Source organism: Pangasianodon hypophthalmus, chromosome 20 (genome assembly GCF_027358585.1).
Source record: "Pangasianodon hypophthalmus isolate fPanHyp1 chromosome 20, fPanHyp1.pri, whole genome shotgun sequence".
Lineage (NCBI taxonomy): Eukaryota > Metazoa > Chordata > Actinopteri > Siluriformes > Pangasiidae > Pangasianodon > Pangasianodon hypophthalmus.
Window position 1 is genome coordinate 2,309,409 of NC_069729.1, and position 17,761 is coordinate 2,327,169.

The 17,761-nt window shown below is 39.0% G+C and overlaps 1 protein-coding gene across 1 annotated transcript; it reads right to left on the reverse strand.

Moving 5' to 3' along the window:
* Positions 1 to 260: 260 nt before the first annotated feature.
* Positions 261 to 17,132, reverse strand: arl8bb (ADP-ribosylation factor-like 8Bb). The gene is made up of 7 exons (XM_026935435.3): positions 16,869 to 17,132; positions 9,763 to 9,843; positions 8,069 to 8,142; positions 7,858 to 7,951; positions 7,638 to 7,705; positions 7,129 to 7,199; positions 261 to 5,836 (listed from the first exon to the last, which is right to left on the reverse strand). The coding sequence occupies exons 1-7, from the start codon at positions 16,989 to 16,991 to the stop codon at positions 5,787 to 5,789; spliced, it is 561 nt and encodes a 186-aa protein (XP_026791236.1). The 5' UTR covers positions 16,992 to 17,132; the 3' UTR covers positions 261 to 5,786.
* Positions 17,133 to 17,761: the final 629 nt, after the last annotated feature.

Sequence of the window (17,761 nt, forward strand, 5' to 3'; positions counted from 1 at the left end):
AACTTGCATGAAATAAGCTGAGACACACACACAAACACACACACACACACACACATACACACACACACACACACACACACACACACACACACACACACTAGTCCCAGCTTGATCCACAGCACAGTGAGGACACCATGTGGCTGAACAACACACTGCAGGAAAACACACAGCCAACATGGTGACTATAGAGAGGAGGCAACCACAATCAGTCGAGACAGAGTATAATGAGATAATGAGACCATTTCAAATCAGCGAGACCATTTCAAATCAGAGACTACACACTTTTAATGCACAATCATACAAATAGGACAAATGATCAATCTAGATCAAAATAATCCAAGTTCGTACATCTTTACAGCTCTGAAACAAGTGGTTACTTTGTGCAGTGAGCTTAGTTATGGTCAGATACACAGGTTACTTGTAAAATGGCACAGCTCTAACACGGATGAACTACTCTGCCTGAGGAAGCAAGAGGAAACTCGTTCAGCGTGCTACAAACAACACTGGTAACAATCAGCCACGTAGGAATTATTTATGCATATTTACACAAGCATGTTGAATTATAAGAAGTGGTCCGGAGATGTTGTTGCCGGTCAACCGGTGCTAATTTCACTTCATAAAATCTATATAATGCACACATCAGTCACTCTTATTTTTGTGTGTGTATTATATATATATATATATATATATATATATATATATATATATATATATATATATATGTATATATATATATATATATATATATATATATATATATATATCTTTATGTATGTATGTATGTGTGTGTGTGTGTGTGTGTGTGTGTGTGTGTGTGTGTGTGTGTGTGCGCATACACAAACAAGTGCATTAGCATTCATAAACTCCACGTAGGAACCATGAACAAGAAGTTATGAACATCTTATGACATTATGCGCCTTCGGATAGTGTTGCTGTGTAGATCAACTCCTGTAAGTGGAACTACAGTACGTCGAAGGACAAAATTCTACCACTCGTGTTGAATAAACAGTTTTTTTTAATCCTCTAGTGATCTAGAGGTATGAGTCAGGAATAGGATCCCATAGGAACTAGCAAAAAAGATTTTACTTTCAGGCGAGAGGTCAGATATGAAGTACGCAAGAGAAAAAAGCCCATGTTCATTAACATGAGAGCGCATTAGGTGGTCATTTACAGCATTCCATCATTCAACCTTAGTAGCTGCTGTATCTTGGTTAGCTTCACTGTGGTTTAAATTACTAATCTGTTTATATTCTGGGGAAAAAAATGAACAGACAGGATTGGTAAGACTTTCTTTAGGGTCGAGTGGGAATGGCCAGAATACCCTCAGGAGTGGGTGGGATTGGCCAGAATACCCTCAGGAATAGGTGGGATTGGCCAGAATACCCTTAGGAGTGGGCAGGACTGTTTAGAATTCCCTTGTGAATGGGCAATATAGGTCAGACTTCCTTTGAGAGTGGAGAGGATTGGTCAGACTTCCTTTGTGTTGTGGGGGAGTGATTGATCAAAACTCCTTCAGGAGTGAGCAGCATTGGTCAGAATTTCTACAGGAGTTGGCAGGACTGGTCAGATTTTCTTTGGGGGTCAGGTGGGATTAGTCAGAATACTCTTGGGAGTGGGCAGGATTGGTGAGAATTCCTTCGGGAGTGGGCAGGATTGGTGAGAATTCCTTCGGGAATGGGCAGGATTGGTGAGAATTCCTTCGGGAAAGGGCAGGATTGGTGAGAATTCCTTCGGGAATGGGCAGGATTGGTGAGAATTCCTTTGGGAGTGGGCAGGATTGGTGAGAATTCCTTCGGGAGTGGGCAGGATTGGTGAGAATTCCTTTGGGAATGGGCAGGATTGGTGAGAATTCCTTTGGGAATGGGCAGGATTGGTGAGAATTCCTTTGGGAGCAGTTAGCATTGATCAGAATTTCTTTGGGAGCAGGCAGGATTGGACAGACTTCCTTTGGATTTCTTGTACACACCTCAACTTCCAAGTGCCACTAAATAAAAGTTATAAAAGCACATTAAATGCAAGCAAGCATGGAAAAATAAGAACAGTCGCAGAGTGATCACGATTAGTGTTAAGCAGGACCTGCATCAGTGGTTCCCAATGTCATGTTTCTCCAATATATTACAACTCATTTGAATCATCAAGCCCCAAGTGATCTCTTAGGACTGGGAAATTACTAAGGCTGTGTTATACTTTTAGATATCGCTTCTAATGCTGAGTTTGAGGTGAAATTGTAAATATGCAGACACAGTACTTGGTTAAATCTATTACACTGTCCATACTAATCACTGTTCTGAGAAAGTAATCGTCAACGTTAGACTTAACACTTACATTAGCTGGTTAGCTTGTTGCTAATGCTACCCTAGGTTGTTCCTAAGGTACATGCTATTGTCTGCTGTTGCTGCTGTGCTGCAATTTCAGGCCAAAATATTGAATGAATGTTTGAAGTTCACTAAAGGAGAATAGAACCAGTAGCCACTCAGGCCTGTGTCAAAGTGCACTTAAAGCATTACGACAGAGCAAACAGAAGACACGCTTCTGCGGAGCAAAGGGGGAAATGGCATTATTACAACCTGCAAATGACCACTTTCAAGGCACCAAGAATCCTCCAGTGGCATAGATGCATGGATCTGCATCAAGCATGGATCTGCATCAAGTACAACGCTGTCTTCTCTGAGATCAGGAACCACTGATGGTCATCATGAAGATGTAATTCATTTACGGAAAGCACAACTTACACGTTTCGCCCAACACTCTTTACAAAATCCACCACTGTAGAAACTCTCTCATTACATTGAAACTTGTTTTTAAAGCATCCTACAAACTAGCATTCCAACCTGTTCTATTAGGATTTTAAAAGCATGGCTTGGATGCAAAAGCTGGAATGGTCGCAGAAGGCACTTAAATTTCTGCAGAGAACAATGATCAGCATGTCACTTTCTCTGTGTCAACTCCTTAATGTACAATTAGCAAACTAAAGACCATACAGACTGGAACTGACCTGTTCTTAAAGGAAAATGAAATGGACACAATTTTATCTTTTCCCTCCAACACAAAAACCAGTGTCCCAAAACATGTAAAATTAAAATAAATTTATTAAAAAAAATTTAAATAAAAACTTGAACTGTATTAAAATCCTAATCACTTCTAATCTCCAATTCCCCATAAAAAAATTAAAAACAAAAAAAAAAAGATCTTTACTATTATACGACTACCTTACCTAATTACCATTCAAATTACTTCTAATGTCCAATAAAACAAAAACAAAAACTTGCTTGCAGAGTGATAAAATAAATAAAGTCTGATCAATCTGAGGAAGATACTGACTCCAGCATTGTTTTTTTTTTTTTCATTTCTTTGTCGTCCATCTTTAGAGACAATAGGACCTCAACTGAATTCTATATGTTTGTCTGTATTTATTAGCTACATTACTTTCAAAGCCTTTTTGCAGGTAAACAGAGAAAACTGTGTCCATTTTTTCCACCAAACTCTCACTTTAATTGTGTCACAATTCAAGCTTTCATTGCACTATAGAGGCTGAGAATATGATCATTTTGGCAAGCATTTTTTTTCCTTTTCACAATCGAGTCCAGAGCACATACAGACACGTGACAGAGTCACACAGACTGGCAGGGCGAGGACAGATGGACACTCTCTTTTGGACACGTAACAGCACTTTTTGGATGGTGGACGTGTTGGTGATGGAGAGGAACCGGTCCAGAGTTGAGAAGCTTGTGTGCAGTAGTGTTTCAGGATGAGAGTGAACGTTCCACTGAAAGTGTCCAAAAGGTGAAGGAGCTGAGACGATGGTGCACTGGGAAGAGCGGCGTGAGACTTGGCAAAGGGTTATAGTGTCACGTTGGAGATTAAGATAAGTGTGAGAAATGAGAGAGAAAGAGATCACACATGCATTTACAGAAGAGTGAGAAAGAGAAAATAAGATAGAGGGTCCTGTTCTACCATGGAAAAGCACTGTGCTTTGTAGAAAGTAATCATTTTGCACACTTCAGCTCTCTACCATCAACCCTCTCTTATAAATTAGATCATTTTAGAGCCAAAAAACAACCAAATGAAAAGAAGCACAATGTTCTCAAATATGACATGTCGCTGGACATTTTTAAAGGAGCAGCCTGTCATTTTTTTAGAACCGTTTATTACCTTTTCATGCAAGCGGGGGTTACAACCCCATCTTTCTGCTGAAACTACATTTGCTTGGTCTTATTTCTAGGCCAGAAAAATGTATACAAAAAGCTTTACAAGATGAAACAAGCGATCCACTGCATGGTAATATTGTGAATATATATTTTTTTTAAATATTAACGAAATTATACAATTAAAATAGGTTTTGGTAACACTTGTTAAAATTACAAACCGTACCTTTAATTGAATCTTGCTACATACACAATCTACATTATTAGAATTACATAACAATAATGGTTATTTATATTATATATATAATATACATATCTAGATAGATAGATAGATAGATAGAAACATTGCAAATCATTAAACCTTAAATCAGTCAAAGACATGACGTGTTTCTCTGCTTAAGAGTGCTGTAGTGAAAGAAGGATTATCAAGGCACATTTATAGATGATTACTAGTATTAATATTTGTTTTTGGTTTTTTTAACCATGCAGTAGTTAGTGTGATTGAGCTACGCTCAGATTCTATGTGATTTTAAGGATAAATATGCAGACAAAGGTCTCTGAGTCCACATCATTGCAGATGTTGAAGACTCAAAAGAAACGATCTCCTTCAATGTTTATAAACCGAAATAAAAATGGAATCGGCATTTAGGAAATTCATTTCGTGCAAATTTAAAGTGGCAGTTTGTAATTTCATAAAGTCGTCTGATACTCAAAAGGTGAACTGCAACTGCAAGGAAAATACTGACGAGATGGCAAGACCTTATGATGTGCCATTTATGTGAAAGGAAATAATTTCTGGGCCAGAAAAAAAATGCAAATAGAAGCTTTAAATGAAGACCATATCTCTAGCTATATGTGCGATGAGAATATGAGCTGTTGCTGTTGGAATAAAGTTGGCTGAATACGTGACACATTCAAAACCCAAAGCGAAATACCTTAACACCCCACTGGTTCACACCATTTGTTGCTCTGTGCTGAGTTGTAGTGCAGAAGTCTCTGCTATCATGGCCACTTGGATATTTTTAGACGACCTTATCCCATATCTTTAGCTTCAAATAAGCGCTAAACGTGTGGTCGACTGCTTCTCAATGACCGTAATGCTCCACAGATTAAAATATGGTCGTCGTCCTACATATTAATGCTCCATCACTTTAAGTGTTTGACATAAAATAGCTTCTTTTTTTTTTTTTTTTTTTTTTTTTTTAAATGGCCCACAGACAGAAAAGCATCTGCTGACGTGTTGATTGAATCGAGGCTCTGACAAGAGTGCACTCTGACCGGAAAGGTGTGTGTTTTGCTTTTCGTCATGAGAGAACAGGGCCCTGAATCACAGAGAGAGAGAGAGAGAGAGAGAGAGAGAGAGAGAGAGAGAGAGTCAATCAACAAATAAACAAAGAGAGAGAGGCTGTGTTGTGCTTTGAGCCAGGAAATGGGGTCCAAGAAACGATACACAGGACTGTTTTTGGCCTAAAAAACCCAACACATTTAAAATGGCTTTTACGCTAGCTCAAAGCAGGGCCAGAGGCTGATTCTGGGTAGAGATCTGGGGTTTGGAGCTGTGTTCAGACCAGGTTTTGGCTCTTGGGGGGGCAGGCTGGGGCTTTGGCTGCGGGGTGGGACGCAGGACGCCGGCTTCTCCTCTCAGCTCCTCCGGGACTTTGAGTGCTGAATAAGCCACTGCAGTGTGATGTCTGAGAAAGAGAGAGAAAGAGAGATAGAGAGAGAAAAACAGAAGAAACCTGCCTGAAACAATCCCAACATTTCTGGATCAAATAAAATCAAATGAATCACGCGGTTCTCTAGCACTTATTCTTCCTAATTCGATAGACAAATATCCAGAAGCACAGCTCATAAAGCAGATCGATGAAACGACAGTTACAGCAGCACTATAATGGGACAGGAAATCCAACCTAACCTATTACAGCACATTTACAGCGTGGGTTATTTACATTTTTACAGGCATTGAAATAAAATGAAAATTTGAATAGTGCAGGAAATAATAGTAGAATCAATATTACAATGATGAAGTGATATAATTTCCTGGACATAAAACCCTGAATGAAAGCTGCATTGCTAATTCTAACAAAATTGGCAAATTGCTTGAGCAGCTATGAATAACTCAAAGCAATAAAAACATGCAACAGTCATCTTTTAGTTTATATAGTGATAGCACGCTGTAGAGTGGATCAGGACTGGAATCCCTTGAATCCCAACCCCAAAGGAAAAAAAAACAAAAAATGAAAAATCGCACGAGCGGTTATTTTTTATTTTCATGAAGCTCGTGGAACAATTAAGGGCAGCGTACTGGACACGATTACTGCAATGATTCATTCATCTTCAATAACTGCTTTATCCTGGTCAGGGGCACTGTGACTTAAATTATTAATTTATTTATATTTTAGGCAACATTAATTTCATTATAACTTATTCCAGGAGGCTACAAACAAAAATGACTGCAGGAGTTAGAATTCCTTTGGAAGTAGACAGAAGAAGGATATATATATATATATGTTTTCAAAGGCAGAAGTAAAACTTCCAAAGTTGTAGCTTTCCGTTATTGTTAGATCGCAGATTTCTTGCTGCTGAGGTTCCCCTGGAACTTTGCCGAAAGGATCAGCAATAAGCTGCTAAAATACGGTTTAATTGCAACACTACGCAGATACGGCCTTGGGGATTCAACATTAGATGTTGATTGTAGCATTCAAAATAACACAAGGATAAAATCAGAATCTGACATTACTATGCCTTTTTTAAGATCATTTCCAGCCTTTCTGAGATTCATCTCTGCACACAAGCGAGTCCACGCTGATCTCATCATATTGATTTTCTCATTATGCGCTTACTCACATGACGAGGCAAAAACCAAACCCCAGCCCGAGTCACCTCCATCACTGGAGCGTCGTTATAAACCGACACGCAGAACTCTCATGAGCAGTAAGCGCACAATATCACATATCAGCTCTTGTGAATCGATTCCACTCACCTATATTGTCCTTCTCTTTACATGAGACAGAATAGCAGCAGATTTCTCTGTCCTGTATCGCTGCCAAGTTCCTGAAAACAAGCAAGGACAGAACAGAGATGGTTTTAATTTAACAATGCTGAGCACATGGTGACTCTCATTCAACTGCACTGCAGGCTCTCGCAAAACGCTGCTCTACTGACGCATAATGGGGAAAAAAACAGCAAGAAAAAGCCTTCCTCTGTGAGAATGAGTTTTGGAAGCTAGCTATGGCTTTTGTTAAATAAGCAAGTCAAAGGCAGAGGGAAAAAATGTCATGACTATTTAATTACTGCTCCTTTTATTTCAATTTCATTTCACAGCCATCATATGACTGTAAACGCGTGTAATATGAAACACGTTCTCTTGCTCCTCTCTTCTAATCTCTTCTTCATCTAAGGCCATGTCGACCCGACGTTATCCAACATCCACAAAGCAGAAAATGCAGAAAATACACCTTCACAGAAAGAGGAAGAGAAACAGAAGCTTACATTTTCTCAATGAGCTGCTTCTCATCCAGCGCGTTGGGGAGGTCTCTCTTGTTTCCCAAAACGAGAACCTGAACAAAACCAGAACATGAGCTTAGAAGACAGAAAAACCATCAAGCGACGCCTTTGTGTTGTTTATAAGATTTCAGTCAAATGGTTAACAGTATACACATATTGAGATTATACACATAGTATACACATATTGAAAAAATATAACTCATACAGGAATGCCTTGAAGCTGAGGTTTGTCTAACAAATTGTGCAGTTCGTTTCTGGACGGCTCGATCTTGTCGCGGTCAGCGGCGTCCACCATGTACCTGAGAAATCAACAAGCAAAGACGAGTATGTACAGCGTAGGTGTGATCAAATTACATTTTTCTTCCAAAGATAGAAACTACGCTTCGCTCCGGCTCAGTTTAGGAAGCAGCACTTACACTATAGCGTTGACTCCTCTGCAGTATCGCTCCCACATGCTCCTGAAGCGAGGCTGTCCTCCTATATCCCAAATCTACACAACAAACAACAAACAAAAACTTAATGCCAGGCTTTTAGCAGGTTCAAAATTAAATAAATCTATAAATCACACACACACACACACACACACGTATATGTGTGTGCGTGTATGTGTATGAAGAAGCACACTGGAGGTTAGTGTAGCGTACTTCATTAATAACAGTAGGGGAATGTAGAGGAAGTGAAATTTGCAGCCTCATGAAAATAGCACAATTTCAGGAAAAGGTCCTTCATCAGCTGTGTAGGAAAAGCAGCTCATTCCCAAACACAGCTGATGCAGGACTTTTCTCTGAAACGTCCTCTTTCCGTCCTGACGTCTGCCTCTGTGTGGAAACGTTTGTGTGTGTGTGTATATATATATATATATATATATATATATATATATATATATATATATATATATATATGTACTGAAGACAAGACCGAAGGCAGAAAGACCCACAAACAAGCAAGCAGCAAACAAGATGAAGGTGGCTGCAGTGAAGGCCTGGCAAAGCATCTCCAGGGAGGAAACTCAGAACTCAGTCATTGACTGCAAAGGATTTTCATCCAAGTATTAAAATTATGGTTATATTTACAATTATGTCACTTTGTCCAAATACCTCTGAGCCCGTGAAAATGGAGGTACTTTGCTTAAAATGGCTGTAATTCCTAAATGGTAAATGCCATATTTTTGTGGAACCTCTGAAAATAAAGCTGAAAGTCTACACTTCGATCACATCTTGATTGTTTTATTTCATATCCATGGTATATAAAGGCAAAATCACAAAAACTCTGTCATTGTCCAAATACTTCCGGCCCTGACTTTGTGTATGTACGTATATATATATATATATATATATATATATATATATATATATATATATATCAAAGATGAATTTATATATATATATATATATATATATATATATATATATATATATATATATATATATATATATATATAGATACACATATATATATACTCAAAGGGACAACCATTTGCCAAACTATTAAATTTATAATAATAATAATAATAATAATAATAATAACAACAACAATAATATCTGTATTTTACTGTAATAAAGAAATAATATAATAATGCAATATCTGTAAGATACTATATATTATTAGCTTTATTATTATTATTATATTATGTCTGTGTGTTTGTGTCATTATCTGACTCATGCGTTCTCTTTAATGCTAGGCTAATGTTATGTAACATAACGTTACTTCGCATTAACGTTATGTTACATAACATTAGCCTAGCATTAACATTGTTTATCTTGAGACTTGTCGAGAGAACGGGAACAGCTGAGAGTCATGTAGTGCCCCCTCAGTAATGTAGTTTATGTAGGGTAATTATCAGTCATCCAGACCCTGATATGGAGAGGGCAGAAGAGCGTACCGGCAGCTTGTGAGAAGTGCTGCTACGCAAGAAAACGTCACGGTACACCAAAGAGTAAACTGCGATAGTACTGGCCCACCTCTAGCACTGGACCTGTGCAAGCCCAAGTGATTAATTTAACCAGATTAGGGATTAACAGTTGTTAAGCAAACTACAGAAGCGAGAAAGTTACAGGTGAAAAAAAAAAACCTGACTGTGTGTGTGTGTGTGTGTGTGTGTGTGAGATACCTTTATTGTGACGTTGCCTTTGGTGACCTTCCTCATGTTAAAGCCCACCGTGGGGATCATGTCCTCACTGAACTGACCCGACTGCACAAACACAGACAGAAGAGACGAAATGAAGAGAAGAAGAGAGAACAGAGAGGAGAGGATGTTACTTTAAGCGTAAAGGCACAATGTACTTTATTTAATATCTGTGACAGAGTTAGCCAGAAAGCTAAATAATTCAGGCATGGTCAGAAAACCTGCTATATAATAATAACCACGAGAAAAAGAAGAAGAAACAGATTTAAAGAGTAGACTGGAAAAACATCTCATTCTTCATGGTTGTAAAGTGAAGAAAACTGAATCTGGGGGTTTTAAACTTTTTTTTGTTGTTGTTTCAAAAACAATGGTCACATTGAGCAGTACAGTAAATCTCTCCACACAGTGATTATATTAGACGACACGCAGGCAAAATTCAGAAAACTCGTAATCCAATAAGCGGCAATTAAAAGGGAAAAAACCCAGCAGGATGTAGGTCACATTCCTTGCTTGCTCTATAGATTAATGGAGCTCTAAATCCAGGAGCAGGACTTGATTAGTTAATCTTATAAGGAAAAAAACTAACAAATAGGATGGGGCAAATGATGAATTTCTCTAATTGGTCTCTAAAAAGTCTTCCACAGCTTCCACACACGTTTAAGATTTCTCTACGATTTTACAACTCATAATCCGGGCCACATTCCTGTAGGTCACATTCCTGCTTTTCTATAAAGAGTCATGAGCACTTAATCCACAGCAGTAATCTGGATTCTTCGGAGACTCCTGGAGGAGAAAATAAGGAATTTCACCCAAACCAACTGTGAATCAAATCACTGGAGTAGAGGAAAAAAGCTGCGGCAGCTCCACAGATGTTCATCCGGGTTTGGCTGACATGGTATAAACGTGATTCATATTTTTCTAATATTTATGTATTAATAGGCGAAAAAAAAAAAAAAAAAAAAAAAAAACGACCATTCGATGGCTTTATGATCCTGCAGTTTACTTTTAGCCAAAAAAAGCAGCTTTCACACTTACTTTCTCTTTTCTTTCACACTTTTGCTGTTTCACAAGACATGTGAAACCTTTCAGTAAAATGTCGAGTGACGTCAAACACTTTGTTATCTCCTGACTAATGAGTCGGCAAGCTGGGGATCATGTGGAAAAAACCTATTGCTACATTCAACTTAAGTCGGAAGTGAGAAGTCTGAACTAAGAGTTGTATCATTTTCAAGGTTGGCACACACCAGCCACAAAGTGTGGAAAAAAACATGGATGCCGCCATGAAAGCATGTGTTTTGATCATGAGCGTAAGGAGGTGATTTAATCAATTCACACGTCTAGGCTGATTGATCTGTAGTAAGTACTGCTATAAACTCATTTAAAGTAGTGAGGTGATGTTTAATTTACTGTTCACAGTGTGAGCAGCCAGGCTGAAGCTGAAGACGCCTTACTGACTGTCCTCCTTCTTAGTAAGTGAATATGATGAGATTTACGGTATGTTGAATTGAAATTATTATAGCAAATAGAATAGGCTAGATAGTTAGTGGATATTAGCTAGGACTGGGAAGAGCATTTTTATGTTTACATAACATGCGTAACGTGCGTCACATGAACTGCTTCTTTTTGTTGATCATATCAACACAGAAAGCCAGAGTTTAAAAAAAAAAAAAAAAAAAAAAAAAAAAAAAAAGAGTCTGAAAGTAGCTTACACATACTTCATAAACATTTTAGTCAAATTACCCTTGTGTTGTTAGATTACCACATTTCCATTTACCCTTTTTTGTTGTTGTTGCCATTTTCATATTAATCATAACTTTCATTTGCAGTTATTAAAGTTTTTTTAGGAAATGGACAGTCCTAGGTATAAAAGCTCCAGTCAAGAGACCTGTGATATTAAACTAAAGATCACTGAAAGAGGAAATGAGCCACCAAAGCTTGCATCGGAAGCAGATCTTTAATAATTGATGCTGGACAGTCTGCCATATCGTAAAGCTGAATGCAAATGTTTGTGCACCCCTAAGGATAAAATAAAGACAGAGATGTTTCACAATAACAAAACATACACTATTTGAGCATTTAAGATATTAATAGTTTAAAATAAACAATCAGCTTAACCTTCTCCTTTTCCCTTTCTAAATGTGGCCTAAATATTTTCTAATAATTTTGTATCTGCGCCCTTTATAACTGCCTAAGGCATGTTTTAGCCACGTAAATGCTTCACATCTGACAAAGTAAAAACTGCTCCCAATAGACAAGAAGTTGACATCTTACAAATGTTAGTGCGATTGAAAACGGTAAAAACTAAACTAAAAACAAGAAACAGCACTGGATGTTGGTTTTTGAACATTAATGATGAACGTCTAACACAGCTATCAGATTTCAGTCTGTCTGACCAGAGAGACATTTAACTACAAGTGTAAAAGCATGAGGTTAAAATCTTATCACGATGACAACTCATATCCGTGACGTATGAAATAATCAGGTCTCAACTTCTTTCTTTTTTCCCCCAAATAGTATGCGCCTTAATTTGGATTGTTTTCTTGTTGCAGGACAGACGTTTCATTCTTCAAATGATCATTATTATTTTTCTGTAAGTATATTTTGTGCGTATTTAAGCGAATTACTGTACAGAGCTCCCCCACAGCAGATTGTCTATCAGAGCTCGAACAACAGGCCGTTTTCAGCGTCGTCCCAAAGGAACAGCGGGAGTTCTTCCAGTCATTACAACCTCTGACTGTGCTGCAGAAATTCCACATCAGCTGCGATGGAAGAAGCTCATGATCTCAGATCAATTTTGTTTTTACCAACTAATAGCTGAGGAAATGTTTAACAGGAGCAAAATAAAATTTTAAATCCCACCAGTGCAGTACTTCTAATGTTTTGCAGTTATTACAGCACTGCACAGATCCCTTTATAGACAAAAAAGGCTTATCTAAAGTGAAGCCAGTGCTGCCAGGTAGCATGACGTCATCGATGACTTGATGCTATTTATTTACATAAACTTTCATTAGTCATATGAGAAGAAAAATCCCATTTCTTGTTTGGTGCTTGCCAGCCCTGCTCGCGGTCTCCATCAGCCTGCAGCAAAGTGCCAAAAAAAACCTTAAAATACTGACAGCTGGTTGTACTGTGAAATATTTCACTCCTGTTCTGTTATTAGCAATCACACAGCCACGGGGTTTGAAACAGCTCAGTGGTCTTTGTAGTGAAGGAGAAGAGTGAAAACACTCAGGGGTTTCAGAATGACTCTTCAAAGCTCTAATATCAGAACTACGACTAAACAGGAAGAAAGGTAGATCTGGTGACTATTATTTTCAAAATTAATAAACCTTTTGAGGAGTCTACCCTAATACCATTGAGATGTGTTCAGATTTGTTGCACATGTGGTTTCACTGATTAATTAAGGGAAAGCGTTGAATCAAGTTGTGTCAAGTACCTCAGCGCCCCTACAAAAAAAAAAAAAACAACTAAGAGACATAACCGCAACTAAATAACTAATGAAACAAGAAATTCCTAATTATTTAGTTTTTGTTTTTTTTGCTGCCATTGCTCTGGCTGACATGGCTAGCATCATGGCAACATGCTCTGTTGCAGTGAACGTGGGTGAAAATATCATTAGGACTGAAAAAATCAAACAGCTTTTCTAAAAATATGAGATATAAAAACATCTACTTGCAAGAGCTTTTCCTCTATCTTAGTTTAAATTTACATAGCAAGACCCGGTCAAGACCTAAATCTCAGAAAATCTCAGAAAATACTCTTTAAATAATATCATGATGGTTTGGTTTATCTTTAATTTTTATCATATTAAGCTTATTTACTCTTTAAATTTAATCGTCAGGTGCCTGACTGGTCCCTAATGATGTTTTGAAGGAAGGATGAGTAAATAGTGAAGAATCTTATAACACAGATACAAAGACAATTCTCAGCATGTTTTTATCCTTCACTGTGTGCATAATTCTAAAAGTTCATCAAGCTCGCTCTCTAATCTATCTTTAGCAACGTGTTCCAGTTCTATACGTACATGATGCTTTTAATGAACCCATTCTGGAAAAGGCGGGCCGAGTTTACAGCCTCCATTCATCGTATCCTGTGTCTGCGATGGCCCTGGTGCATTAAAGTGTGCCAGAGACGATTAGTGGGCAGGCTGCCAAGCTCACTCTGCTACAGCAATACATCTTCAGAGAAAGAGAGACACCAACGATGAGAGGCGATTCGAGGCAGGGCAAGGCGAGGTGTGAGACAGCTTGTTCTGCCAGCAAGTGTTTGAAGAGAGGGTAAACGCCCGAGGCTGTGTGTCATCTGCGTCGGCCCGACATCACCTCACAGCTCTGATAAGGGGAAATTCGCTCAGTCATGCTGGATGCCGAATGACTAAGACATGTGACTTAAAGATTCAATCATAATTTTCATAATGAGGTTTTACGAAGTGATCACTGTGGCGGCGAGGGCGTGGTCGAGCGTCAGCTGTGGACAGAGAGGAGGCGGGTCGAACCGGCAGGTGACGCGTGATGATTCTCACCTGTGTCTGATTACAGCGCTCTACTTATTTGTATCTGTTTGTGCTTTCATTGACTCCCGTAACCAGTGAGCAACAGAGAGACAGATTGTGAGACTGCTTGGCAGAGCTTGCAAGACAAACGCACGCACAGACACACACGTACACATGCCAAGATGCGTCCATGTACCTTTCACAAATAGCACCCCAGAGGCCAGCTCTTGCCAAGTTACACAGAACACTATGAAGACCATCACTGAACAAAGTGTTCAGGTTTCATGATGGTAGCTCAATGCCAACCCTGTGAAATGTTTGTTGAAATGTGATTGACAGATGGCAGCCATGTTTTTTGAAAAAACCCACTCATGATTAGAAATCCCCTCATAGAGACGCACACCAACTTTCAGCTCTATTGCTTCCCGAAAAACCGCCATTTCATCTCGACTCTGTCATCTATGAATGACCACGCCCCTCTTTCAAGACATCCTCAGATTCTTGTCCTGAACACACCTTTCAATTCTCAAATGAATCCATGCAATCAGTCATGAGGTACACCTGTCTGAGTAGAGTACAGGGTACAAGGACTGATTGGCATATGTTGGCCATAGTGTTTGCAAGTCTCAAGATATTTTTGAGAATTACTGCCATTCTTGACACAATTACTGCCAAACTTGACACAAATTTTGAAAAGATACGTCAAAAAAACACAAAAGTAGATTCTGCATATTATGCAAATTATCATAAATTTGAGTGAACAGGGCTAAATGGTCCAAAAGGCTCACGTTTTATAGCTTGAACCAGTAAATCAGGAGAAAAAAGAATTTTCACTGTACTCCATATCTTAGAAGAAGCTCTGTGCTTGGACCCCGAAACATCTTAGCTAAAAAATAGTGTTCCAAGACTTTTGGTGCTTGGACCCCTAAAAAGAGCCGGTTAACTTAAATAATGTTTATTGTGCTATGTACATTTTTTTTTTACATTCTATATGAAGTAGACACAGTACAGAGAGCCACGCCCATTCTGTCATAAATGCTCTCTTTGCATTTCGTGGTGCATGATGGGAAAAGTGTTCCCTTCATTGTTTAAGCAAATACGGTCCATCCATATAGTTCTGCCTCTTTCATTCTATATTTGCTTATATTTCTAGACAGTTGTGTATTCATCAAACAGTGTCTAGAATAGCACACAAAGGTGCAATTTGAAACATTTTAAAAATAACTTTAATTCCAGAGGACATCAGCGAAGAATTTTGGAGAGCTGTGTGGAGATGCGGCACTGCCGTGATCTCAGCCGATTAGCAGCTGATCAACCAAAGGAATAAAGTTCATCTGAACACTTCGTCCATTTTGGACTTCAGCGCCGGGTTAAACCCACCTCCCTGGGGTGATGATGTGCATCAGAATGACGACACAGTATCAATAATGTCGTTACTATGATCGTTCCATGGTAGTATCTCAAGATGGTGGAAAATTAGAAGACAATTAGAAGACAACAATTCTTGTTGCTCTTGTAAAACCTGCAGTGCAATGCATTAATATTATTATTCATTAAATCTTCTTTATTTAAACATCTTTATATCATGACGCAGTCTAACATCTGAGGGTTATTCCGCCTGGATTAAAGAACAGCTTTTCCTACATGGATACCTCCAGAGAAGGACGGTTTACACCAGAGTCTCACCCTTCAGTCTTGCACCAGTGTTTAATCTCACCTGGACTCTGTAGTTTTCTACTCATTGTGCTGCTGTAATCATAAAGACTGGCCTTTGTTCATCCCAGGCCTCTTCTTCACCATCTGCTCACACTGAACATCCAGCACATTTCAACACACTCACTACTGTCTGACTTTACAGTCTAGTCATGATTTGTAGATGATTTGTAGATGGTTCCCTTTTGAGGTTCTTCCTCATGTCTTGTCATGTCGTGTCACGTCGTGTCATGTCATCTCAGGGACTTTTTTTTCTTCCGGCCTGCTCGTTAGGGATCTGAGTCTACATCCAGATTTCCATCAAGCTGCTTTGTGACAATGTGTATTGTTAAAAGCTCACTATCAATACAGCTGAAGACATCTGAACTGAGTTAGTGTTCTTTCTAAGATCAGTTAGTCAGTCATCATCAGTCACAGCTTCAGCAGAAAGAGTGCATGCAATGCATGATTAAACACTATTACACTATTACACAAAAAAGAGCACCTCGTGATGAGGAAGCAGATGACTCTCTTTGTGGAGTGTAAAGGAGTCATTTCTAATTGCAGCACCAGCATTAATGACAACTACTGCTGCTGAAATAACAACCTAAAACCTGAGTGTTGCCTAGCAACACGTCCAAATCATGATTAGCAGAAAACCAGAACAGCATTCAGGCGTCTGGCGCAAGACTTTCACAAAACCTGGAGTGGATTTTACACTTCACCTCGCGCACAATACACACACACACATACACACACATATATACGTATATAAATAAAGGGTTTAAATGCAGTGTGGCAGGCAGCCGCCCAGCTCAGAGGCTAGCTGGCCCATGCAGTGTGTGTGTGTGTGTGTGTGTGTGTGTGTGTGTGTGTGTGTGTGAGAGAGAGATGGGGAACAGCTCACCGCTATCACGTTGACGAAGGTGGTTTTTCCGGAGTACTGCAAGCCGACGAGGGTGAGCTCCATCTCCTCCTTCCAGAAGAGCGAGCGGAACCAGTCCAGGAGCCGGTTAATGAGGGCCAACATGGTGCTGAGACTCCCTGGAGAAAGAGCTCAGAAGCTGGATGAACACACACACATACACAAACACAAACACACACAGGCTGATCACTTTCACTCTGGGCTGTTTACTGCACTGAAAGGTGACAGAGCTTCCGGAAGGGAAGTGCGCGCGGTCATATGACCAGGGGTGCGTCTCAAATCGAGACAAGACTGTAGTGCACTGTTTTTCCCCTAGGGCTGTGTCTCAAATCCCACACTGTGCCCTAATACTTTTAAATATGTTCTATGTTGTAAGGTAGACGATTAGTGAATAGATCATACTGCAGATATAACCTTTACACTGCATCATTTACGTGTCATACTGCTGCAGGAAAATAATCAACGATCACAGGGTGGTGTGATGGAGTTACTGTTACAGCCCCGAAGCTGATTATTTGCCTCTGACATCACATCCAGAGGTGTTTTATTCTTCTTATACCACATCAATCCACCGCTGATTTCTAGTTTTATTTACTAAAGAGCTATACTGAAGATTTTTTTATCCATTTGTAGTTACGTTTACAGTTACTTTTGACGTTCCCTCACCAAGCTCTTTTTTCTTCCGTCTCTCAAAGTTAATAAGATGAGGGGGAAAAAAACGCAGCATGCCATGTTTACAAAGAAGGCATAAAAGAAAGTGTGTGTGTGTGTGTGTGTGTGTGTGTGAAAACCAAAGAAAAAAATGTATAATTTGTTCCACATAAAAAAAAAATTATTAGAATGTATAAAAGTTGCTATGGTAAGATTTCTATAAG

What these genes read in the sequence shown, in the direction of transcription:
- arl8bb (XM_026935435.3), bottom strand. Translation starts at nt 16,991, where the DNA reads ATGTTGGCCCTCATTAACCGGCTCCTGGACTGGTTCCGCTCGCTCTTC. An exon ending in CCTTCGTCAACGTGATAGCG is followed by an intron (nt 9,844 to 16,868) that starts GTGAGCTGTTCC and finishes GTGTTTGTGCAG; the next exon opens with TCGGGTCAGTTCAGTGAGGA. An exon ending in AGAGGAGTCAACGCTATAGT is followed by an intron (nt 7,952 to 8,068) that starts GTAAGTGCTGCT and finishes TTGATTTCTCAG; the next exon opens with GTACATGGTGGACGCCGCTG.